Below are 24,375 nucleotides of genomic sequence, written 5' to 3'. Positions count from 1 at the left end.
AATCCATAATCTGAAAATGTAAAGAGTATGGCACAACTGCAAGCCTACCAAGACGTGGCCATCCACCTAAACTGACAGGCTGGACAAGGCGATCATTAATGAGAGAAGCATCCAAGAGGCCCATGGTAACTGGAGAGGAGCTGCAGAGATCCACAGCCCAGATGGGAGAATCTGTCCACAAGACTCAAATCTGACCTTTATGGAAGAGTGGCAAGAAGAAAGCCATAAGAAGTCCAATTTGCAGTTTGTGAGAAGCTATGTGGGGGACACAGCAAGCCCGTGGAAGAAGGTGCTTTGGCCAGATGAGACCAAAATTAAACTTTTTGGTCTAAAAAGCAAAATGCTATTTGTGGCGGAAAACTAAAACACTGCACATCACCCTGAATACACCATCCCCACTGTGGTGGCTGCATCGTTATGTGGGGATGCTTTTCTTCCGCAGGGACAGGGATGCGGGTCAGAGTTGATGGGAAGATGGATGGAGCCAAATATATGGCAGTGCTAGAAGGAAACCTGTTGGTCTGCAAGACTTGAGACTGGGCAGAGGTTCACCTTCCAGCAGGACAATGACCCTAAACCTACAGCCAGAGCTACAATGGAATGGTTTTAGATCAAACATAATCATGTGTTAGAATGGCCCATATAAAGCCCAGACCTAAATCCAATTGAGAATCTGTGGCAAGACTTGAAAATTGATGTTCAGACGCTCTCTATTCAAGCTGACAGAGCTTGAGCGATTTTGCAAAGAATGGGTAAAAATGTCACTCTAGATGTGCAAAGCTGGTAGAGACATCCCCAAAAAAAGTTGCAGCTGTTATTACAGAAAAAGGTGGTTCTACAAAGTATTGACTCAGGAGGCTGAGTACAAATGCGCACACTACACTTTTCACATATTTATTTGTAAAAAATTGTGAAAACCATTTATAATTTCCCTTCACAATTTTGTGCCACTTTGCCATAAAATACATATGTTTTTGTTTGTAACATGACAATTTCAAGGGGGTCTGAATAATTTTTCAAGGCAGTGTAAGCATCCAGATTACAGTGCCTGTGTGAGCTGCAGCAGAAACTGGATGGCAGAGGTGGAGTGTGCTGATAGGGCAAGAAATTAGAAGGCCAAATTCCACTGGTGCAAGGATTAACTCTGGATATACTTCTCACTTGGTATGGTTGTTGTAGATGGTGTTGGTCTACATTTAATTGCTTATACTACTGTCGCATGGGTGGTGGTGGTGTCTTTGGGGTAAGCAATATTTGGCGCATGCAGGGTAGCAATGCAATGTTAAAAATCCTTCACTACTCCAGTAGCAGACATTTTATTGACAGTACTACTGACCTGTTCAAACCTGCAGCAAGCTTCACAGATCCGCTCAGTGACTGGCACAGAAGTCTCTTGTCACTAATAAATTCTTTGTGGCTTATACACATCACTCTGATCTACTGAAGAGAGGTACAAATAAGTTATTGGTGACTTCCTGTGCCGTATGCTGATATTACAGGTACGTGGGAAGGTCACTGCAGATTCCGTCAAAGCACAGAATGCTGTATGTTACCACATGGTGAGGTAATTTGCGTTAAAATGCACAATACAATGCATTGGTCTGAAGTGGACATAAAGGCTTTTCATGGTTTCAGATAACTTAAAGGAATTGTAAAGTAAAAATTTATATTTTTTTAAAATAACAAACATGTTATACTTACCTCCACTGTGCAGCTCGTTTTTCACAGAGTGAAAAACGAGCGGCTGTCTCTGCTTCCTCCCGCAGGTACTTCTCACGTTCAAGCAAGCTCCCTCGCATGGTGAGAAGCACCTGCGGGCACGCTCCCGTAATACAGCCGGTGTTCTGGCATATAGTGTCCTGGTATCATATAGTGTCCGCCCCGTACTGCGCTTGCGCAGTACGAAGCAGAAGAAGCTTCGGAAAATCTCCGAAGATGGACAGCGCCTGCGCCGTGAGTGGAGGTGGTAGCCCCACCATCCAAGCGGACATAGGGCTGGCAGAATTGGAGGGCCTGCGCTCGGCTCTTTTATATTCCAACTCTATGTCCACTTGGATGGTGGGGCTAGAACCTGGCAGGCGCCGTTCATGCGCAGTACACAGCGGACACTATCCGATGGGGGACTGTATATGATAGGACACTGGCGGCTATAGCCACTCGCTGTATCACACGGCTCCGCCCCCCATGCGCTGCGTCATTGGATGTGATTGACAGCAGCGCGAGCCAATGGCTGCGCTGCTTTCAATTCATCCACTCCAGCCAATCAGCGGCCAGGCTGAGCAGCGAAGAGGATGGTGGGGGCGAGCGCGGGGTTTTCGAGGTGTCAGGTAAGTAAAACTGGGGGACTGGGGGCGCCGGAAGTGTGAGATGTTTTTTCACCTTAATGCATAGAATGCATTAAAGTGAAAAAACATTTACCTTTACAACCCCTTTTATGGCCTCCCTCCGCATGCTAACAAAATCCTATTGCACTTGCCTTAGGTAGGCAGGTGATGTGGTCTAGGAGCCTACACAATATCAGGTGGTGGTCATTCAGAGAAGCCTTCCTGCAGGTTGCAAATAGTATGGTTTTTCTTTTGTGATTTATGGAGAACTCCGTATCCCTGGCTCTCTGTGCCCTAGCTTTCCATATCCATGCCCCCACCACTGCATTCTTGACTCTGAACCTCTTACCTTCCAGCACTCTTGACACTACACAAACACCCCAGACACTACTACTTTTTGCCAGTCGGCATCCCCACCGCCATGCAAACCGGCCAATGAATACTCCACTGTTGCTCACTCTGTCCCTGCTCCCCTTTTTATCATTTCAGGGACATGCATAGAGGTGAGGCTGTACTGGAGTTCCCGAGCTCTGCCTACTATGTAATAAACGGCATTTTAATGTTCTTCCCATTAATGATGAAAAATGTCGGATGAATATAAAGCCGAGCTGTCGCTGTACACTTTATACTATGTCTACTATTGCAACCTACCTTTTTTGATGTTGTTGAAATGCACTTAATAAACAAACAATTTTCTTAATTTACAGTGAAATCGATAAAACTCTGGACAACATGTCAAACTACCGAAAAAATAAGTGGATAATCGAGGGTAAACTGCGCAGGTAAACTTGCATCATCATTTGTACACTTTTATTTAGGATGCTGTTTTCCAGCATTTTGAAAATACAGTTAGCAGGCAGCGAGAATATTATCAATATTTGACCAATAGAACAATGCAAAAATAACAATAGCTATTTTGATATGCCTTAAAATTGAGCTAGTGATACATGGTGTTGTGACAAATGATAAACACCATAAGTTAGATGTAGGGTGGTCTGTCTGCTGTTGAGATGCCTTAATGGTTAGTGTTTTTAAGCTAAACTTGCATGTAAGGAAACTGTTGCGCCTGCTAAGGATTTGTATTTTTGTCCATCCAGTCCCGAGCATTGCCTAGCCCCATGTGCAGCACCTACAAGTGGATGATGCCCTTTATGCCGTGTACACACGAGTGGATTGTCCGACAGAAAAAGTCAAACAGGAACTTTTCATTGTATGTTCCGATCGTGTGTATGCCTCATCAGACTTTTTTTAATGAAAATTCTGATGGACCTAGAAACTGAACATGTTTTAAATCTTTTCGACTGAACCAATTCCTATCGAGAAAAGTGTTGGTTTGTATGCTGTTCCGATGGACCAAAAACGACACATGCTCTAAAGCAAGTACGAGACGGAGGCTATTGGCTACTGGCTGTTGAACTTCCTTTTTCTAGTCCTGTCCTACATGTTGTACGTCACCACGTTCTTAACGATCGGGCTTTGGTGTGATCATGTGTACGTACGACAATTTCAGCGGAAATCTTCTGAAGTTTTTCCGACGGGAAAACTGGTCGTGTGTACGCGGCATCAGAGTTTGATCAAACTATGTAAAAAGACCTGCGTTTTGCACTTGAAAAACACAAGTCTCTGCAAGGGAACATGAAAACAGTTGTTTTGTATGTGCCTTGTTGACACCACAATAGAGCGAAGAGGTGTGGAAAATTCAGCATTCTGCATTTTTCTGCACCTTATTGAGGCTCTCCTGAATTCTCCATGCATCCGTGCTCTGGTAACTGTTCATAGAAATTAATAAAATGTCTGGCTTATTCACTGGACTGTGAAGGAGAAGCAGAATGCTGAGAAGGTCATGACACTAGTGCCCCAATCCAGCTCCCCAACCCCCCCCCCCCCCCAAACCTCTTTACCTGTGCCTGCCTGGGGCTTTAGAAATATCTTGTAGTTTTTTTTTTTTTTTTGTTTTGTTTTTTTTCTTTTAAACATTGTTTGAAAACCTAATTGTTTGTTTCTATTAGGGAGGAGTCCTTAAAAATGGTATTCTTGTTTTTCTCTCCCTGGCCTTCAGGTTGAAGTTTGCATTAGGAAAAAAGACTGTTACGCAGGAACACCAAGTTGTCAGCACAGAGGAGAGTCGGCAAAGGCGTAGTACTACTGCTGAAGAGAATGAAAACTTAACAGAAGACAAGCCTGGGCTGTTGAATACTTCTGCAGATGAAGGGGTAAGGCAGAAAGTCTAGAACAATAGTCCTTAGCAATAAGGTTTAATAAATGCATCCAGTAACTGCATAAAAAGAAATGGGCAAATATTTCCCCAGTTGTCTCCTTTCATCTTTTATTATTCACAGGGTTTTGTATGCTGTATGGGAAATGCGTGCTTGTAATAAACTTTCTATATAAAGGATGGTGGCTGTCATTGCTGATCTCCTCCTCCTGATTTTCTAGATCTGCAATTTCAGAAGTTCCTTTTCGAGTACTTGTTCCAGGTTGGTGAATGAAATTCACTAAAATCTGAGTGACAGCCAGGCAACTAGCATTTTCTGTAGGAGAACGCTGCAATTGTAGCCTTTTGTGTTTTTCACTTCAGATTTCTTTTTGCACTTTTGAAAAAGTGTCACGCCCAGTTACATGATAAATTGATGCATTGATGAATAAATAATGAGAGATCGAATTATAAGCACAATTTGTTCAGTTAGTCTGTATATATTCAGTATTTTTGCTTTGCATTACAGGAGGAGGTTTCTTCAAATGCAAGTAGTCTGGATCTTGAAAGGCAAATGGAAAAACTTACTAAGGTAATGTTGATTCACCATAATAGAAAGTGAAGATACAATTTTCTGCTAGTTATTTTTCACGCTTTTTAACTTAGAATTTTTTTTTTTTCTTTACAGCGCCAAATGTTTTTGCGAAAGAAAATTATTGGCTGCTCTCAGAGGCTTCGATGCACAACCCTGGGGCAGGATCGGTACCGCAGGTTCTATTGGATGCTGCCACACATAGGTGGCATCTTTGTGGAAGGTTACTCAGAAAGCCCTGGTACATTCTGACCTATTATGCCTCGTCATTGTTTTGAAATTGTACAAAGCACTAACTTCAATGCTCTGTTCACATACAGTATCTCACAAAAGTGAGTACACCCCTCACGTTTTTGTAAATATTTTATTATATCTTTTCAAGTGTCAACACCTGAAGAAATGACACTTTTCTACAATGTAAAGTAGTGAGTGTATAACAGTGTACATTTTCTGTTCCCTCAAAATAATTAAACTAAGGATGAGCCGAACAACCCCAGTCATTTATAACTGCTTGCGGTTGTAATGAATTGTCTGGTCTCTGCAATATAGATAAAACTCTTTGAAAAAAAAAAAAAAGGCATGGTTCCACCCCAGTCCCTTACCAGGCAGGCCCTTTGGGTCTGGTATGAATATTATGGGGAACCCCGAACCTAAAATGTAAAAAATATTGCGCGGTGCCCCCACCCCACCCCCCCCCCCCCAAATCTGTACCAGGCCCCTCAGGTCTGGTATGTATATTAAGGGGAACTGTGCACCAAATTAAAAAAAAAAATGGTGCAGAGGATCCCGTTCTACTCCCCCCCCCCCCCAAAATCCATACTAGACCCTTATCCGAGCATGCAACCTGGCAGGCTGCAGGAAAAGAGGGGGGGGGGGGCGAGAGAGCGCCCCCCTCCTGAACCATACCAGGCCACATGCCCACAACATGGGGAGGATGTTTTGGGGCCCCTCCCAAAACATCTTGTCCCCATGTTGACAGGGACAAGGGTCTCATCCTCCCATCCCTGGTTGTGGGGGGTCTGCGGACATGGACAAGGGAACCCCCAGATCCCGGCCAAACCCCACTCCCCCATCCATGTGAAATTGTAACGGGTACATTGTACCCCTACAATTTCACAAGAGTGTCAAAAATAGTAAAAATGACAGGAGACCCTTTGGAACAAGTCCTTTAATAAAAGATAAAAAAATAAAAAATGTCCCACGATGTAGATCCATCTCGCGCCGCCCGACAAGCCAAAAAAGGGGAAAAAAAAAAGCTGCAACAGCTCCACCTCCATGAGAGGCTCCTGCCGAGTATGCTTCTTCTCGGTGATGGCTGTTATATAGCTGAGGACGGGGCCACCCGGTGACATAAATGGCTGACCCTGCCCCTCTGATGCCACATGGCATCAGAGGCTGTGTTATTTTGAGGGGAAAGAAAATTTACACTGTTGTACACTCACTACTTTACATTGTAGCAAAGTGTCATTTCTTACGTGTTGTCACATGAAAAGATATAATAAAATGGGGGGGGGGCGGGGGGCTCGCGCATCCCCACCCTTTTGTCTGACCAGCCGGGCTGCGTGCCCGGGTAAGGGTCTGCTATGGACTTTGAGGGGACCCCCCACGCCGTTTTTCGGCATAGGGGTTCCCCTTTAAATCCATACCAGATGACGGGGCTAGCGAGGTGTCAATCTCGCCGATGGAGGCGGTGACATTGACTTCCTTCACTAGTTCCGTCTACCTGGAGCCACGTTCAAAATGAACGGACTTTACTCCTTGTGTGGGCAAGTCCGTTCATTTCAAAGGTCCAGCGGACTAGCACACAGATTGACCGCTGTACTGCCGAGTCCGGCAGACAATTGTGAGTCAAGACTTCTTTCCAAGTCCGTCGGACAATCCAATCGTGTGTACGAGGCATAACACTCCCATCCCTCCAGAGTGTAGGCACTCTAATGCCGCGTACACACGAATGGAATTCTCGTCAGAAAAAGCTCTGATGGTTTTCCCGACGAAATTCCGATGGAATTCCGCTCAAGCTGTCTTGCCTACACCCGGTCACACCAAATTTCCGATCGTTTCGAACGCGGTGATGTACAGCACGCAAGACGGGACTAGAATAAGGAAGTTCAATAGCTTCTGTCTCGTAGTTGAATCTGAGCATGCGTGATTTTTGGCATGTCAGAATTGCATAAACGCGATCGTAATTTCTAATAGAAAGTTTTTCCGTCGGGAAAATTGAGAACATGCTATCAATTTTTGGCTGGCGGAAATTCGGACAGCTAAATTCCGATGGCGCATACACACGGTTGCATTTTCCGATGAAAAGCGCTCATCAGTCTTTTTCTGTCCGGAATTACGATCGTGTGTATGCGGCATAACACTTGTGTGTGCTATTGGCCAGATCACCAGCTCAGAACAAGAGGGGGAAAAAAAGGCAAAAAATTTATTAAAAAAATGAATGCAGCCACCACATCTGATTGATCTGTGTGTGTGTGTGTGTGTGTGTGTGTGTGTATATATATATATATATATATATATATATATATATATATATATATATATATATATATATATATATATATATATATACAATTTATTTATAATTTGGGTTTAATACTGCTTTCATTCCATATTCTATATTTTGTTTTTTTAGCCTGTCTTTTTAAATTGATATGTTATTAAAATTCAGGCTTTTTTGAAATGGTTACATTTAAGCTTTACCAAATCACATAATTTTAGCTTTAAACGTGACCTCTTTCTGACCTGTGAATAAAGGGAATAAAAAGTTGTATTTCAGCCTAGGCAATGTAGATCAGTGGTTCTCAACCCTGTCCTCAGGTACCCCCAACAGGACATGGTTTGGGAATTTCTCTTAGACAAAATTAATGTCCAAAATACCAAACCATTGGCTCTGATTTAAAACACCTATACAAGATGAAGGAAAACCTGCAAAGATGTCCTGTTGTGGGGACAGGGTTGGGAACCACTGATGTCAATCGGAGGAAAGGTGTCTTCTCCTTAAGTCAGTATGCATTTGCGAGTCAATTATTTTTTTTTTTTTTTAAGTCACATGTATTAACATGGTCAAGTGAATTGTCTAGACCTGGCTGATGGAACTGTTAACTTTCAGGTCAAACACTGGATCCACCACAGACTGAGTTACCAGAAGTGGCTTTTTTGAAGAGCGAGGTAGTCGAAGAAACAGAAGATAAATGTTACTTTACTTTTAGTCGCTCCCGTGGTCGTCCTAGGAAACCGAGAGCCGATTCAGAACATTGTAAATTCTGTCAGTGCACTGGATCTCAGGAAGTCCCCATAAATGGCCTTTTACAATCAAGCACCCTTATTTCTGAGCAGCCACAAGACATGGGCCAGGTAACTGTACTTTCATGGCTGAGCCAGTGTCAAAATGCAATCATGAACAGTACTGTACTGACACCTGAGAACAGTCCTCCTCGAAGTAACCCACCATCTGCTTTTGAAATTGGACCGTGTCCTGGAGCCACAGACACAGATGAAAAAGAGAACAAGTTGTATAATTTGCTTCCTAGGACTCATTGCACTGATTCTTCTCAGAAAAACAATTCTCAAACAAACCACCTACTTCCCCTACCCTCCCATGCTGCAGCTACACCACCAGTGCAGGTGAGTTTGTCATTGTGTGTAATATTCTCTCTTCTACACTAATGTAGTGTTGCTTATGTATACTTTATGCATGCTTAAAGTGATATTAAACCCAAAAACCGAATATATTGCAGCTTACCAATCCTCTTTTTACATTTGTTTACAAGTTAACCACTTCAGCCCCGGACCAATTTTCAGCCTAAGGACCAGAGGTCTTTTTACAATTTCCCACTGCACTGCTTTAACTGGTAATTGCGCGGTCATGCAATGTTGTACCCAAACGAAATTTGCGTCCTTTTCTTCCCACAAATAGAGCTTTCTTTTGATGGTATTTGATTGCCTCTGCGATTTTTTATTTTTTGCGATATAAATGGAAAAAGGCCCAAAATTTTAAGAATTAAAGATATTTTCTACTTTTTGTTATAAGAAAAATCGAATAAACTCAATTTTAGTCATATATTTAGAGCAAAATGTATTCAGCCACGTGTCTTTAGTAAAAGAAATATCAATAAGCGTATATTTATTGGTTTGCGCAAAAGTTATAGCGTCTACAAACTAGAGTACATTTTCTGGAATTTACACAGCTTTTAATTTATGACTGCCTATCATTTCTTGAGGTGCTAAAATGGCAGGGCAGTACAAACCCCCCCCCCCCCAAATGACCCCATTTTGGAAAGTAGACACCCCAAGGAAATTGCTGAGGGGCATGTTGAGCCCATTGAATATATATATTTTTTTTGTCCCAAGTGATTGAATAATGACACAAAAAAAAAAAAAGTTTACAAAAAGTTGTCACTAAATGATATATTGCTCACACATGTCATAGTTATATGTGGAATTGCACCCCAAAATATATTCTGCTGCTTCTCCTGAGTATGGGGATACCACATGTGTGGGACTTTTTTGGAGCCTAGCCATGTACGGCACCCCGAAAACCAATCACCGCCTTCAGGATTTCTAAGGGTGCAAATTTTTGATTTCACTCCTCACTACCTATCAGTTTCGAAGGCCATAAAATGCCAAAATAACACAAACCCCCCCCAAATGACCCCATTTTGGAAAGTAGACACCCCAATCTATTTACTGAGAGGCATGATGAGTCCATGAAATATTTTATATTTTGCCACAAGTTGCAGGAATATTAAAATTTTTTTTTGCATAAAGTTGTCACTAAATGATATATTGCTCACACATGCAAAACGCAGGTGCTAGCAGGTATCTGGGCTGATCCTGCTAACAATGCGTTTTTTTGGAACCCTAAACTGCTGGGGACGCTAGTATAGATCTGATCAGACCAGATATTGATCTGTTCAGATTCTATACCACTACGGGAGGTGTATGCTTTGCGCGTAGGTGTTAGCGGTACTGGCACTAACCTAGCGCTGCCTGGGGCAACGCAGACCCTGACCCTAAAACCTAATTGATATCACCCGCCGGGTGATCAGGGGGTTAAACCTTTATTGGGTAATGGTGGGTGCCCTGATGCTATAAAAAGCAAACTAACTAACCAGAGTCACCCGTAACACTTATACGGTGATCACTGGTGAAAGGGTTAACTAGGGGCAATCAGGGGGTTCAAATTTTTATTAGGTAGTATATGGGGGTCCCTGGCGCTATATAAAAACCTGACGGGGAACCTAAATAACTGGCTAACCAGTGTCACCAGTGACGCTTATACTGTGATCGCTGGTGAAAGGGTTAACTAGGGGCAATCAGGGGGTTAAAACCATTATTGGGTAGTATATCTGGGTACCTAGCGCTATAAAAACCTGGCGGTGAACCTAAAAAAATAACTAGCTACCTAGCGACACTAGTGACACTAATGCAGCGATCAGAAACATGATCGCTTAGTGACACTGGCAAAAGGGGGTGAAAGGGTTAACTAGGGGCAATCAGGGGGTTAAAACCATTATTGGGTAGTATATGGGGGTATCTAGCGCTATAAAAACCTGGCGGTGAACCTAAAAAAATAACTAGCTACCTAGCGACACCAGTGACACTAATGCAGCGATCAGAAAAATGATTGCTTAGTGACACTGGCAAAAGGGGTGAAAGGGTTAACTCTAGGGGCAATCGGGGGATTAAACCTTTATTGGGGGGTGGTAGGGGGCTACCCTGGACCTAACACTAACTGCCCTGACACTTTTTACTGTCACAACTGACACTGAATGCAGTGATCAGTAAAAAAATGATCACTGCAATCAGTGACACTGTGACTGGGAGGGGGGGGGGATCCGCGGGGGTTTGTGTGCCTACATGTTAATGTAGTGTTTGGTGCACTTACTTTCAGTGTTCTCCTCGTAGTCCGGTCAAAAAGACCGCCCCGAGGAGAATGACATCACTTCCTCCTTGCCTGTGTTTACTATACACAGCGGGAGGAAGCTTCTCATTCGCCAGGAGCGATCGAGAGGGGGTGGCCAGAAACCAATGGCCATCCCCTCATCCCGGATCGCTCCTGAAGCGAAACGGACCGCTGCATCCAGCGGGAGGGGATCCGATTGGACCCCCCCTCCCGCTGGAAGGCAAGCATGTACATGTACGTGCTTGTACATGCCATTCTGATGACGTACATTGGCATGCGGCGGTCCTTACGTGGTTAAAATCTAATTTTCTAGCAAAAAAAAAAATGCTTGAAACCCCTTAACATTATATATTGTTTCTTTCTAACACCCTAGAGCAGTGATGGCGAACCTTGGCACTCCAGATGTTTTGGAACTACATTTCCCATGATGCTCAAGCACTCTACAGTGTAGTTGAGCATCATGGGAAATGTAGTTCCAAAACATCTGGGGTGCCAAGGTTCGCCATCACTGCCCTAGAGCATAAAATGGCGGTTGTTGCAATACTTTGTCACACTGTATTTGCGCAGTGGTCTTACAAGCGCACTTTTTTATTTTTTTTATTTTAAGTTTTGCTATGTGAAAGGGAACATCTAGATTTTAGACTCGACATCAAAGGACCATGAGCTTCTCTAGGTCAGCACTCCATACAAGAGCTGTTATCTATATGTTGGCTGAAGATGCTCGGTTAACAATGCTGATATGGGGTTGTGTCATTGCTTATACTGTTGAAGTTACCCCAAGAGATCAATCATTTTGTGATACAGATGTGTTTAGGCAATACTATTGTTGGAGGGAGATTTCCACTTGATCTTCTAAAAGCGTAAATGGCGGTTATACCCAAAGAGGGCAATAACAGTCAACTTTACTTGAGCTATCACTTGATCTCTCTTGAAATTTGATCTAAAGTTTTTTTTTTTTTTTTTTTTTTTTTTTTTACTAGAATATTCACTACCTGATTTGTTGCTACATAATACAGTAACATGTTCATCCTGATCAATAGTGATGAGCTTCTGACATGAGTCTGAATAAAGTAGCAGCGTATGATCTCTTCTTTTTGTTACTTCAACAAACCTCTCCACTCTAGTTCTTCTTTCAGAACTAGATTTATGAATAAATATAGCTTTCACTGATAGTTTACTGATAGTTTACAGCAATGTTTCTTAACTCCAGTCCTCAAGGAGGCCCAGTTTTCAGGCTCGCCATTATTTTGCACAGGGAATTTGATCATTTTCACTACCTTAGTAATTACCACAGTGGTTTCATCTGAGGGAAATCCTGAAAACATGACCTGTTGGGGGTACTTGAGGACTGGAGTTAAACACTGGTTTACAGGAACTGATTAAAGGAAGCTTCCCCTTTAAATGGCTCACAACAGAAATTTAGGAACTAACAACATTTTTGCAAGTCTGGTGTGTTTTTGAACTCCATTTTAGTCCTTTAGCTAGAACCATCAAACCCTTACCCATGTGCCTGTCATATTGGGACAGAGGAGCTGTGTCCATGCAGCCACTGTGTCCCAATAGGCATCAATGTGACTGCCTGCACAGAGATACACGGAGCACCTGTGCAGGTAAACGCTGCCCTACACAGGCATACGATATAGCTCCATTTGGCTCTTGTGTGAAGAGGCTCCTTTATGGTCTGTTTCAGCTGTCTGCTAGGGGCTACCTTTGACCTATGTGCGTTAGATTCCTTTCCCTTCATTCCTACTAAGTCATACAGACATGCTTGGCATCTTTGTTTTAGATCAGGATCCTTCTGCATATGTTATTAGATGTAGACTCTCTGCCCTCTCTGAAGGAAGAATCATTCAGACCAATTTCAGTCTGCATCTATTAAGCATACTGAGAGAAATCTCCTTATTGTGGCAGTCAGATTTACCCTTTAAATGAGTGACATTGACCGCTCCTGCTTGTGATCACCTCGTATCCTTGTATTTTGCTGAACCATGTGTAAAATTGGCTGCAAGTTCTCTTTTCAGCCGTGTTGGTCTGCCAAAAGCTTATTGGTTTTGCTGACGCATGGCTTCCCTGTCAGTACTCATGCTTGGGCACTCTAGATATGGTGTACTCTGCACTTCTTGTATCAGAAGCATTTATTCTGGGTCCTTCTGGTGGCTCTTTTTAAACTGCAAGAAGTCCCAAAATGTCCCCCCCCCCCCCCCCCAAATATAGCAAATATAAGTCAGGCCCTAATCAGACATACTTTGATAGCCACTAAGTGCCAGGAAACCGGAAAACATAATTTCTCTTACTGCTTATAGGCTATACAGCTTTTCTTTTTTTACTTCACTACCAGCTACTTCTTGCCATGGTAGTAACAAATATAATTTACTATCCATTCAAAGAACTCTGCGAGTTCTGTACTTTTCTGCTTTGTGGGATTAATGACATTCAGGAATATTGATAAAGTATTCATTGCAGAAATGATGTGTAATAAGTAGCCATCAGAGCTTGTCTTTAATATATCTGGACTAAGACTGGTCATTGCTGATTGTTTGGTAGTGGTCATTGCACTCTGCCATATTAAATCCATCTTATTTATATGGGGTAGTGCTTTAACCTTGTTTTGTGTCTATAGCCCTCTACATTTTTTTAAATGTGTTTTGTTGATGCCAAAAGGATTGTAATAGCTTGGGCCAAGCTGAAAATAACAATCATTATTGTAAATAAGAAATGTATTGCTTGTGGAACTGAGCCTTTCGGTTTCTTTTTACATGGTGTTGAAAAGTTTCTAAGAACTGCAGCCCACTGAATATTAAAGTGGGAGTCCACCGGGACTCCGCGTTTTTAAAAAAAAAAAAAAAAAGCCAGCAGCTACAAATACTGCAGCTGCTGACTTTTAAAATAGTGACACTTACCTGTCCAGCGCGCCCGCAATGTCGGCACCCGAAGCCGATCTCTAGGTCGTCTGTCGGGTCCTGCCGCCGCCATCTTGGGTATGGGAATCAGGAAATGGAGCCTTTCGGCTTCATTTCCCGGTTCCCTACTGCGCATGTGCGAATCGCGCTGCGCAATAAGGACGCTCCCCGCTGCCTCTGGGATCTGTGTGTTTCCCAGCAGGCAGCGGGGCACTTGCCGGAAGGGGCGGGCACTTGCGGAAAGGGGCGTAAGTTACGCCCCTTTCTGCAGAGAGCTATCCCGGAAGTGGGTGCAGTTACCTGGATTATCCAGGTAACTGCACCCCCCTCCCCCCTGAAAGGTGCCGATTGTGGCACCGGAGGGGGGGAGGGTTCCGATGAGCGGAAGGTCCACTTTAGGGTGGACCAAGCATATCCATTAACCATATAAATTTAACACATTGTTTATATTCTACAGGCCAGTGAACTGACAGAAGAGCAGCCTGCTGGTGTTGGCACTTGTCTGCCGTCTGTTTCTGCACTTTGTCATTTATGTAACAAGCCTTTAAGAAATAGTGCGGCAAGTTTACACAGCTCAGCACAAGGGAGACGTAGAGGAAGGCCATCCAGAAAGCTCTTCTCAGACATAGAGCAGAAGTACTACAATCAGCTCATACAAAGGCCCATTCCAGAGGGTGAGTTTACCTCGCATCACTTGTTTCATCCCTTTTAACTCTTCGCAGGATGCATATGTGAAGATCTTGAAATTATAATTAGTTTGTCTTAAAGCATGACTTCACAATTTATTTTAATTTTTTTACAAATATAATAAAACATACCACATACAATTGCAACACAAGCCATATTGTAACATAACCCTATTAAAAATTACCTTTCTCTTTTGTTCATTGACGGATGCGGTGCTCCGTTATTCAGAACCATAGGGTTATATTGCCCCCTGCAGGGTAGGTCACTAGGCAGAAAAACGGCTTGGCTATGCCTATGGGCAGTCCTAGGTGATATACACCCCCCCTCCTCTCTGCTATAGGCCTTCAGTTTTTTTTTTTTTTTTTTTTTTTCTGCCTAGTCGGGAGTAAGGACCTAGTTCCCTGCTGTGATCTCTGGTTCTGGCAACTTTTTTTTTTTTCTGTTTTTTTTTTTTTTTCTAACCACTTCCATACAGGGCATTTTTGACCCCCTTCCTGCCCAGGCCAATTTTCAGTTTTCACTTTGAATGTGAATTGTGCGATGTTGTACCCAAATTAATTTTGATCATTCCCCCCCCAATAAGTGTATATTGATTGTAGGGGTGCACCGAATGGGGTTTTTGGTACCGATACTGAAAATGAAAAATACACTAGGCCGAAAACCGATACCGAAAAGGACTGTATATGTTTTTATATAACACATGGCTAATCGTATTAGCAAAATTTTCATGCAGTGTACCTCTAGCAGATATGATGCAGGAGATGGTCAGAGACTGGGGACATGGTACAGGAGATGGTCAGAGTCAGAAGGATCCCAATAAGCTTTGATTATACCACTGCAGCGCTTTCATGTGTGTTTAAAAAAATAAATAAAGCGGAGTGCTGCATTTTTATGTGCTGCAAATGCACAAACATGACTTTAGCTGGAACCACATGAGTGTGGTGCGTTCTTTTCCCTGTCACATTTTCTATGTATGTTTTTAGATGTGCTACCATTAGATCAGTATGCGTGTCTTATGAAGGTGAGGTGGTATGCAGGAGTTTGATGCACTTTCATGAAAACATTTACTTTTACACGGCATGCTGGGAGTTGTAGTGCTACCTTAAACTTGTTGCTCCTCTTCCAGTCAGAGCATGCTGAGACCTGTAGCCTCCTCCACCATCACCTCTCCAGGAAGCCCCCGAGGTCCCAGATCTGGAGTTTGTAGAACTCCTTGCTCTCCTCAGTGACGGGCTCCCCTCTGGTCCTCTCCTCTGCCGCCGACTTCCCGCCCACGTTCTTTTTTTCCCTCCTCCTTGGATGCCATCACGCCATGGTACTTTAGGCCACCACTTCACCATCTACAGCGTCCCGTGGCTATGCAACCACGGGGGGAGGAGCCACAGCTGGACACTGACGCTGCGATGGTAGATTAGCCGGGGTGAGGACAGGGTTTTTCTGTGCATAGAGGGAAGCTGGCATTCCTCTGATGAAGCAGGCGACGGTCCGCCCCTAGATGGGTGTGCCCACACTAGTGCCCCTGCTAACACAAGGAGAGCAGGAAAGAGACATTTCCAAAATGGGGCGGCACCCGGGGCAGACCACAAACGAATGACAAACACCATTTTCGTCCGATAATTTTCGGCAGCCGAAATTTCGATGCACCACTAATTGATTGGATTGCGCAAAAGTTATAGCGTCTACAAAATAGGGGATAGAATTATGGCATTTTTATTATTTTACTAGTAATGGCGGCGATCTGCATTGTTTGTGTTTTTTTTTTTTATGTATTTATTTATTTTCTAACTTGTGACTGCGATATTGCGGCGGACATATCGGACACTTTTGACAGTATTTTGGGGCCAGTGCTATAAAATGCATTGATTGCTATATAAAAGTCATTGGTAGGGAAAGGGTTAACCACTAGGGGGTGATCAAAGGGTTGACTGTGTCCTAAGAGTGATTCTAACTGTAGGGGGAGGGGGACTCACAAGGGGAGGAGACCGATCAGTGTTCCTCTGTAATGGGCATCATGGATCGGTCTCCTCACCTGACAGGACATGGATCTGTGTGTTTACACACACAGATCTATGGTCCTGCTCGGGTAACGGCCAATCGCGGGTGCCCGCCGGACATCGAGGCCACCGGGCACATGCATCGTGTCCCTAGCTCTCCACAATGCAGAGAATCCTAGGACGTCATATGACACCCGCCCGGAAGGACGAAGGGTTCCTGCGGGGGCGTCATATGACGGTAGGAAAGTGGATAAACTTATTTTTTATTTTTCTCTTGGATTTTTTTTTCCTGTGACATCAACAATCAACTGCCGGACTGGGCGACAGCCTGGACACACAGATCCAGTGGTCTCCCCAGGCTGGCCAGTGAGCGCGTGCAGACCGCAGCTACGCTCTAGGTCGGCCATGTCATAGCCGCACTGGAAGGGGGCTGGACCTGCGAGTTAAATGTCTCGCGAGGTCGCATACGACCAGGGTCTTGGCCTGTGTCGCAGCGTTCCTCATGGCCGAAAGCCCCCCCACTTCAGTGGCGAGAAGGATCTGTCTGGGAGCGGTAAGGGGCCCCCTCCTCTCCTTCCCTAGGGTTGTGTGGGTACTTGTCTGAGCCTCGCACGGGGAAGGGGGGTGGTCGGCCCCTCTGGGGTTCTCTTCCACCTCCCCTTCCCTGGGTGAGGCTCGGGCCTTGGGCCTAGGTGCTTTGGACACTCTGTCCACAAAAATTCAGGATGCAGCTTTTTGCGGCCTGCTAGTCCGCGTGGCCACACCTGATGCTTTCTGCCAGAGTGATGACGCTGTGGAGGCTCTGAGGGCGACCCCCCCCCATTTGGGGGGGTTAAGTGGACCCTCCGTGGATGCCCCCTGTGAGGGGGAGGGAGGGGGCCATCAGTCTTGGCCGGTGCCTCTTGTGGGGAGCCTTGGTCAGCGCCTCCTGTGTGGGGTCTCGGTCGATGTCCCCTATGTGGTAGGAGGCAGAGATCACAGGTGGCGTTTTAAGCATATAGGCTAGTACATGCCACCCCCGTCTCGACTGATTCTATGTCTGGCTCTGCCATCATTGGATGTGGCCCACCTTGTGGGATTGGTGGCCACAATCCCTGTCCCGTCAGTGAGGTTGTTCCTCCACAACTGCAGTGGCGCACAAGAAGGTGCTAGTTGTCGCCCTTATTACATCTGTGTGGGAAACTTTAAAGATGGCGGATGCAGCTATGGCGGAGGGACCAGTCCCCTTGGCACCCATAAACTGTCTCTCACGGCAAAAGCGTTTCCTTCTCCCCTCTTTTTTGGAATATTCGTAATGAAGCTGTGAGGAGATTCCTAGACTAAAATTTAATCTATGAATTAAGCCATCTGGGTTTCAAAATAAATAAATGATATATGTATTTTAAATGTATAGGGGCTTTCATTGGCCCCTATACATTTCATCCAAAAAATCCATTGTCCCCCCGACAATTGTGTTCTGTTATTATTTTGCACATCAGAATTGATTATTTGCGTCTTTCTTTTCCACATATAGACAAGAAACAGAAATGGTGGTGGATAAAAGACCCAGCTATGCTAGAGGCCTTAATAAAAGCTCTCCACCCACGTGGCATGCGGGAAAAGTCTTTGCACAAGTACCTCACAAAGCATCTTGGGCACCTCAAAGAAATGTGTGCCCGGGCAGCCTCTGGTAAGAGTTTTAACATGAAATATTGATAAATGTAAAGGGCTGGAAAGTTTTAGAAACACTTATTAATATTGTTGCATTATGTGATTTATTGGTAAACTATATTTTTGTCTGTCTTTTTTTAGATCCCATCTTTGAGTTCAAACCTGCAGAAGGTCACCCTGTAAGTCAGGAAACATTAGACAAATGGTCAGTAGAACAGTGGTCATTCCAGGCGGATCTATCTGTCCTCCAGTGGGTAGAAGATTTGGAGCGAAGAGTCCTGGCATCAGATCTTCAGCTAAGGGTTAGTTGCAACTATCATTACCTTTTTTCTTTAACAAGTTACATTATAACTGGCTGCAGAATATCTATTTCTGTTTGTGATGTATAATTTTCTTTTGACTCAGTACAAACATTGCTAATTAGTATGTTTGCTCTATCTTTAGTGCAAGGTGGCTTTGAGTGTGTTTGGGGGGGGGAGGGGGGTATTCACTTCTCCGTCACCCCCTTTTCTCTGTTGTGTGAGGTTTCCTTGTTAATACTTAGGTTTTCATAGACGGTTCATTTTTTTTATTTTTCGTTCAGTCAGCAAAAAACACCCTCCACACAGGGCGTCTTCCACTGTTTTACAGAGAGATAAGTCTGTGAATACTGGCATTTAGCCCATAGGGGAGGAACTATTTTTCTTAGCCTTCAGCTACCTATGGACAGTACATTTACCCTTGAGGTCATGCTTTTTCTCAAAGTCCAACTTTATATAGGCAAGGCATATATTTCAGAGGTGCTGTGTCACCCAGTAAATTGAAAGGGACTTCACAACTATAAGGCCCCTTTCACACAGGGCAGATGCCATTTTGATCAACGGGGGATCTGCCTGCTCTTCCCCTGCTAATGAGAACAGAGTGGGCGGGTGACAGGTCAGTGTCTGCTCAGTTTCTGCAGAGCGGACACTGACAGAGCCCGCTCTACCCTATGGACGGCCAGGTTTAAACAGATTTTGCTATCTGTTTACACCTGAGTACCCTTCAACCCGATACTACAACACGGAGGATGAGGGTTCCCCTTCTGTTTTTAGTAAACTGGATCAGATCAGAGGTAGACAAGTGTAAACATCCATAGGAGTGAATGGACCATCTGATCAGATCCACCTGAAAAACTGCCAGGCAGAATGGTCGTGTTCTTTACAGCCAAGGAAGCTCCCATCTTAGCCTCTGATCTGCAGTTTCCAAGGTGCTGCCCTTGTGATCAGCTATGACACCAGACATTTGATAGTGTGGTTGAGAGAGAACATAAGCACACTAGTAACTGTAACGGGTGTCATTCAAGGCATGTCTGAAACCATTAAATCTGTGTGTGTATTTTGTTTTGCTTTAAGGCTGCACCTTTTTAATATTATTTACATTTTGGAAAACTGTAAATATTCCCTTCTTTTTAGGGCTGGTCTCCTCCAAGCTTAGACTCAATCCGAAGTGACCTGAAGTATTTTGAGCACAAGGTGGATGCATCAGATGATATCTTGGCCAAAGTGAAGAGAGAGGAGGTGTGGTTTCATAGGGAGCCAGACAATCCATTGGACTTAGCTGTGCTAAGGCTTTTAGATATGGAACAGAATGTGGAAAGGCGATACCTCAAGGAACCGCTGTGGATACTGAGTGAGGTGCAGCATGAGAAGATTGTAACTACTGACCCGGAGACTATGATAACCACTGAGAAGTAAGGACATGATCCCTTCACTCCTAATTCTTACACTTACCTTTTTAGATTTTGTGTAAAATATATGTGAGCAGAAACTTAAACAACTTTTTTTTTTCTTTTTTTTTTTTTTTTTTTTTAAGTCAGTACAGCATTACATCTCGCTTGCGTTTGTGGCGGCAGACAGTGGAACGGTGCAGAAGTTCTGCTCAGCTATATCTGTGCCTACAGCAGCTGGAGAAGTCCCTGGCATGGGAACGATCAGTTAGTATAGTGGTAAGTACCTTGTTAATCCAGTAGAACTGGAACTATGGGGTAAATTCACTAAGAGTTAACTAACGGCCAAAAAAAGGGGGTAAAATGGCACTTGTGGTAAATCAGTTTTGAAAATGCAATTCACTAAGAATTTTGCATTTAAATAACGAATGTGGTATTTGAGTGGTAATTATCGAATTCCTTTTATGCAGTAATTTTAGCGCATGGAGCGGGTCGGCAACCTGGCTGCCGCATTCCTTAACAAATTACTCATCAGATGTCAGCGGGTATGGGTCTTAAGGGGAACCCCTTGCCAAAAAATAAATAAAAAATGGTGTGGCGGCTACCCAAAAAATCCATACCATCCCCTTATCTGAGCATGCAGGTCGGGGGGCATGCTTTGGGGCAGGTGGGCGGTGGTTGTGGGGGGCTTATCGGAACAAGGACACCCCCCTCGGAATGTGAATTAATATGGGGGGGTACACAGTACCCGTGCACCCAAAAAGTGTAAAAGTAAATAAAGACCTGTGTGAGTTTTTGACAATTTCTTTATTTAAAAAAAATAATAAAAAAAACAATGTCCCCCCCCCCCCCCCCCAACCCATGTAGATCCATCGTCAATCACGATGTAGCTGCCACCGGGGGAAAAAAAAGCTCTGCTCGCCACGAACGCACCCACATTCTGCCTGCCCCCCTGCACCGCCATTGTCAAAAACTTTTGTACTGTCTTCACTTGTACACTTTTTTTGGTGAATGGGTAGGGGTATACCCCATAGGGGGGGGGGTCTGGGGGCAAGGTGGTTTGGACCCACTGACACCCCCATTTTTAAGGGCATGTGGGCCTGGTAGGGTTTGGGGGGGGGGGCTGCTTGCTCAACCTCCCCATCCCCTTTTTATGGCCAGGATTTGGGGGGGGGGGGGGGGGGCGTTGTTTGGATTTTTGTTTTCATAATTGCCGGCATGTGGAGGGTGTTTGTCGACTTCCTGGCCCACTGCATAGCAGCCAGCTATTGGGAGGGGGTTTCTGACAAATGCTGCATGTGATACTGCCAGCAAAACCCTGATGATAAATATTGTATGATTTTTTTTTTTTTTTTTTTTACTCCACTATTACTACACTTATGTTCCATTTGTGAGATGGAGCTTACTGCATGGTTTTTGGACAATATTTACCAGCCCATTTTTAATTTTGCAGTTAAAACCACGTACTTGTTAAAAAAAAAAATATTTGTGAATTGGACTTTACCGCTTCCTGTAATTTATGCAAATGAGTAACATGACCTTATCACCTGCGGTAAACGTTGGTGAATTCACTCCCTATATCTTTAAAGCTGAAATCCAGGCAGACCCAAAATATACATTGCATATGCATTTATTGCAGTCCTATATTCATTAAAAGAGAAGTTTATTTTTAAATACAAGGGGAAAAAAATACCTTATTTTCACTGGATATCTGCTGCTTGCCATGTCCTGTACATCAAAGCTCTGACTGGGAGCGGGAGAACCAGCACAAGGAGCCAATCAGTTGCCACAGTGCTCATGTGCTAATAAGGGAGATAGCGGCCGTAAAAGGGTTAAAAGCGCCGCTGTAGCCGCGCTGCCCCTTTGATTTCAATGGGTAGGAGCGGTGAATACACCGCTCCTTCACTCCAAAGATATGGCTAGCAGGACTTTTTTCACCGTCCTGCCAGCGCACAGCTCCATTGTGAAAGCCCTGGAGTGAAAGGGGCCAGTCACACTGGAGTGAAAGGGGCCTGAAAACCTGCCCCAGTGTGAAAGGGGCCTAATGCCCCGTACACACGAGCGGACTTAAGTCCGACAGACTTCCAAAGGAGTTCCGTCGGAGTTCTGCTGGAATTCCGACGGAGTTCTGACAGACTTTTCGGCCGAACGGACTTGGCCACACACAATCACACTAAACTCCGACGGATTCGAACGTGATGACGAACGACTGGACTCGAATAAGGAAGTTCATAGCCAGTAGCCAATAGCTGCCCTAGCGTCGGTTTTAGTCCGTCGGAGTAGCATACACACGAGCGGAGTTTTCGAAGGGGACCGGGTCCGGCGGAGTTCCGTCGGGAAAATTTGAAGCATGCTTCATTTCTAAAGTCCATCAGACTTTGGCGAATCAAAAGTCCGTTGCAGCCCACACACGATCGGATAGTCTGACGGACTCGGTCCTTCGGACTTTGGATGTTGAAAAGTCCGCTCGTGTGTACGGGGCATAAGTGTACCTAACTGCATCAAAAAATTGGGTCTCCTGCCCTGTCAGACAGTGAAGTGATTTGATGGAGCCGTTTAAATCTCAGGGCCAGATTGACAGAAACACAAATCCTTAGACAAGTACTTTAACTGCTTCCCACCCGCCCAACGTCATATGATGTCGTCTGTTTTGAGCGGTGAGCAGCAATTCCCTTCACCATAAGAACAATCCTAGCGCCTGTTCAGCCACTTGAGCTCTCTTACAGGTGGCAGGAAGGGTGCTTCTCCCGCCTCGCCCCAGCGATCGGCGAACTGGAGAAGAAACTGATCAGTGCCAGACGATGACCAGATGGTCCCCGAAGTCTCTATGATCTGCGGAGGCGGGGCACGATTTAATGACCTCATGCCCAGGCTCTGCATTTGAAAAAAATGTCGCCACCTCAGCTGGGAAGCCATGATCGTGTGTTTTTTTTTTTTTTTCTTATTTCAGGCTTCTCACCCTAGAGGTGAGATCTGGGGACTTATTGACCCCAGATCTCACTGTAAAGTTGACCTCTCGCGCACTATTCCTACTACCAGGGGATGTTTACATTCCTTGTAATAGAAATACAAGTGATCAAGGTAAAAAAGAAAGCATCAAACTAGAAAAATAAAAGTAAAATTTAACAATAAAAAATTTTAATTGCCCCCTGTCCCCCGCATGGTCGCTCGCATAAGCGATTGCATATGTAAGTCGCCCCCACATATGTAAACTGCATTCAAACCACGCATGTGAGGTATCGCCGCGAATGTAAGAGCAATCGTTCTAGCCCATGACCACCTCTGTAACTCAAAACATGTAACCTGTAAACATTTTTAGAGCGTCAAATATGGGGAATTTTAAGTACCGAAGTTTGGCGCCATTCCACGAGAGCGTGTAATTTTGAAGCGTGGCATCTTGGCTATCTATTTACTTGGCGTAACATCTTTCACATTTATGCAAAAAAATTGGGCTAACTTTACTGTTTTGTTTTTTTTTATTTCATTAAAGCGTTTGAAAAATTGCAGCTCAAATACTGTGCGAGATAAAAAGGTGCAATGACCGCATCCACTTTATTCTCTAGAGTCTCTGCTAAAAAAAAAAATATATAATATTTGGGGATTCTGTGTTATTTTCTAGCAAAAAAATGATTTTTACATGTAGGAGAGAAATATCAGAATTGGCCTGGCAGGCAAGTGGTTAACGATAATTGTGTCTTCCATTGTTAGACTTGCATTTATTGTCGGAAGGGAGACAACGACGATTGTTTGTTGCTTTGTGACAGCTGTGATCGTGGCTGTCACACTTACTGCCATCGACCTCCAATGACAGAAATTCCAGAAGGAGATTGGTTTTGTCCCAACTGTGTGGCTCAGGTATGTGCATTTTAGCAGGCTATATATCTATATGAATATGGCATTCCTTTCATTATGTGGTAATCAAGTGCCATTAGCTCCTGCATTTTTTCTTTATCGTACATCATGGGACACAGAGCCTTAAGTAATTACTTAATTAGTTATAGGCCACCTTCAGGTGTTAACACTGATAAAACCAATCAAGGAAGTTTACTCCCTATATAACCCCTCCTCCTTCCAGGAGCACATAAGGTTTTTTCGCCAGTGTCTAAGGTGTTGGTCATGAATAAAGATGTGCTCTGAGGCGCTCCAGGAGGGATCCATGCTGGATTTAAATGGCCTCCATAGACCAGATCCATACAAAGTGCCATTAAGCCCTAAAAGGATGGTACCTGGGACCTCGTATCTGAAGCACAAGGTTTTGCCTGTAGGGCTGGACCCCAGGAACCCAGAGCTTAGGTCGTCTTACATTACCTAAACGTCCTGATGGGGTGATCCGTTTTAGGGGCCTGGTCCTGAAGGTTTGCTAAACGCAGCCTGCCGTGATGGGTGAAGGTTGTCTGTTAATTCAGCAAATCCTGTGGCAGAGGATAAGGTAAGGGAAG

The 24,375-nt window shown here is 44.2% G+C and overlaps 1 protein-coding gene across 2 annotated transcripts in view; it reads left to right on the top strand.

Annotated features, from left to right (window-relative positions):
- BAZ2A (bromodomain adjacent to zinc finger domain 2A) overlaps positions 1-24,375 on the top strand; it is a 161,371-nt gene that overhangs the window by 114,429 nt on the left and 22,567 nt on the right. For both annotated transcript variants that reach the window (XM_077483474.1, XM_077483473.1), the window contains exons 16-26: positions 3,032-3,106; positions 4,384-4,537; positions 5,048-5,110; positions 5,207-5,351; positions 8,223-8,737; positions 14,376-14,592; positions 18,113-18,268; positions 18,391-18,551; positions 19,683-19,960; positions 20,083-20,215; positions 23,645-23,791. In XM_077483474.1, the coding sequence (XP_077339600.1) occupies positions 3,032-3,106; positions 4,384-4,537; positions 5,048-5,110; positions 5,207-5,351; positions 8,223-8,737; positions 14,376-14,592; positions 18,113-18,268; positions 18,391-18,551; positions 19,683-19,960; positions 20,083-20,215; positions 23,645-23,791 (2,044 nt within the window). The remainder of the gene's footprint in view (positions 1-3,031; positions 3,107-4,383; positions 4,538-5,047; positions 5,111-5,206; positions 5,352-8,222; positions 8,738-14,375; positions 14,593-18,112; positions 18,269-18,390; positions 18,552-19,682; positions 19,961-20,082; positions 20,216-23,644; positions 23,792-24,375) is intronic.

Source organism: Lithobates pipiens, unplaced genomic scaffold, assembly GCF_037356315.1.
Source record: "Lithobates pipiens isolate NorthernLeopardFrog02 unplaced genomic scaffold, aLitPip1_a1.2 Scaffold_16, whole genome shotgun sequence".
In the NCBI taxonomy this organism is placed as follows: domain Eukaryota; kingdom Metazoa; phylum Chordata; class Amphibia; order Anura; family Ranidae; genus Lithobates; species Lithobates pipiens.
This window is presented reverse-complemented; position numbering and strand designations above follow the sequence as displayed.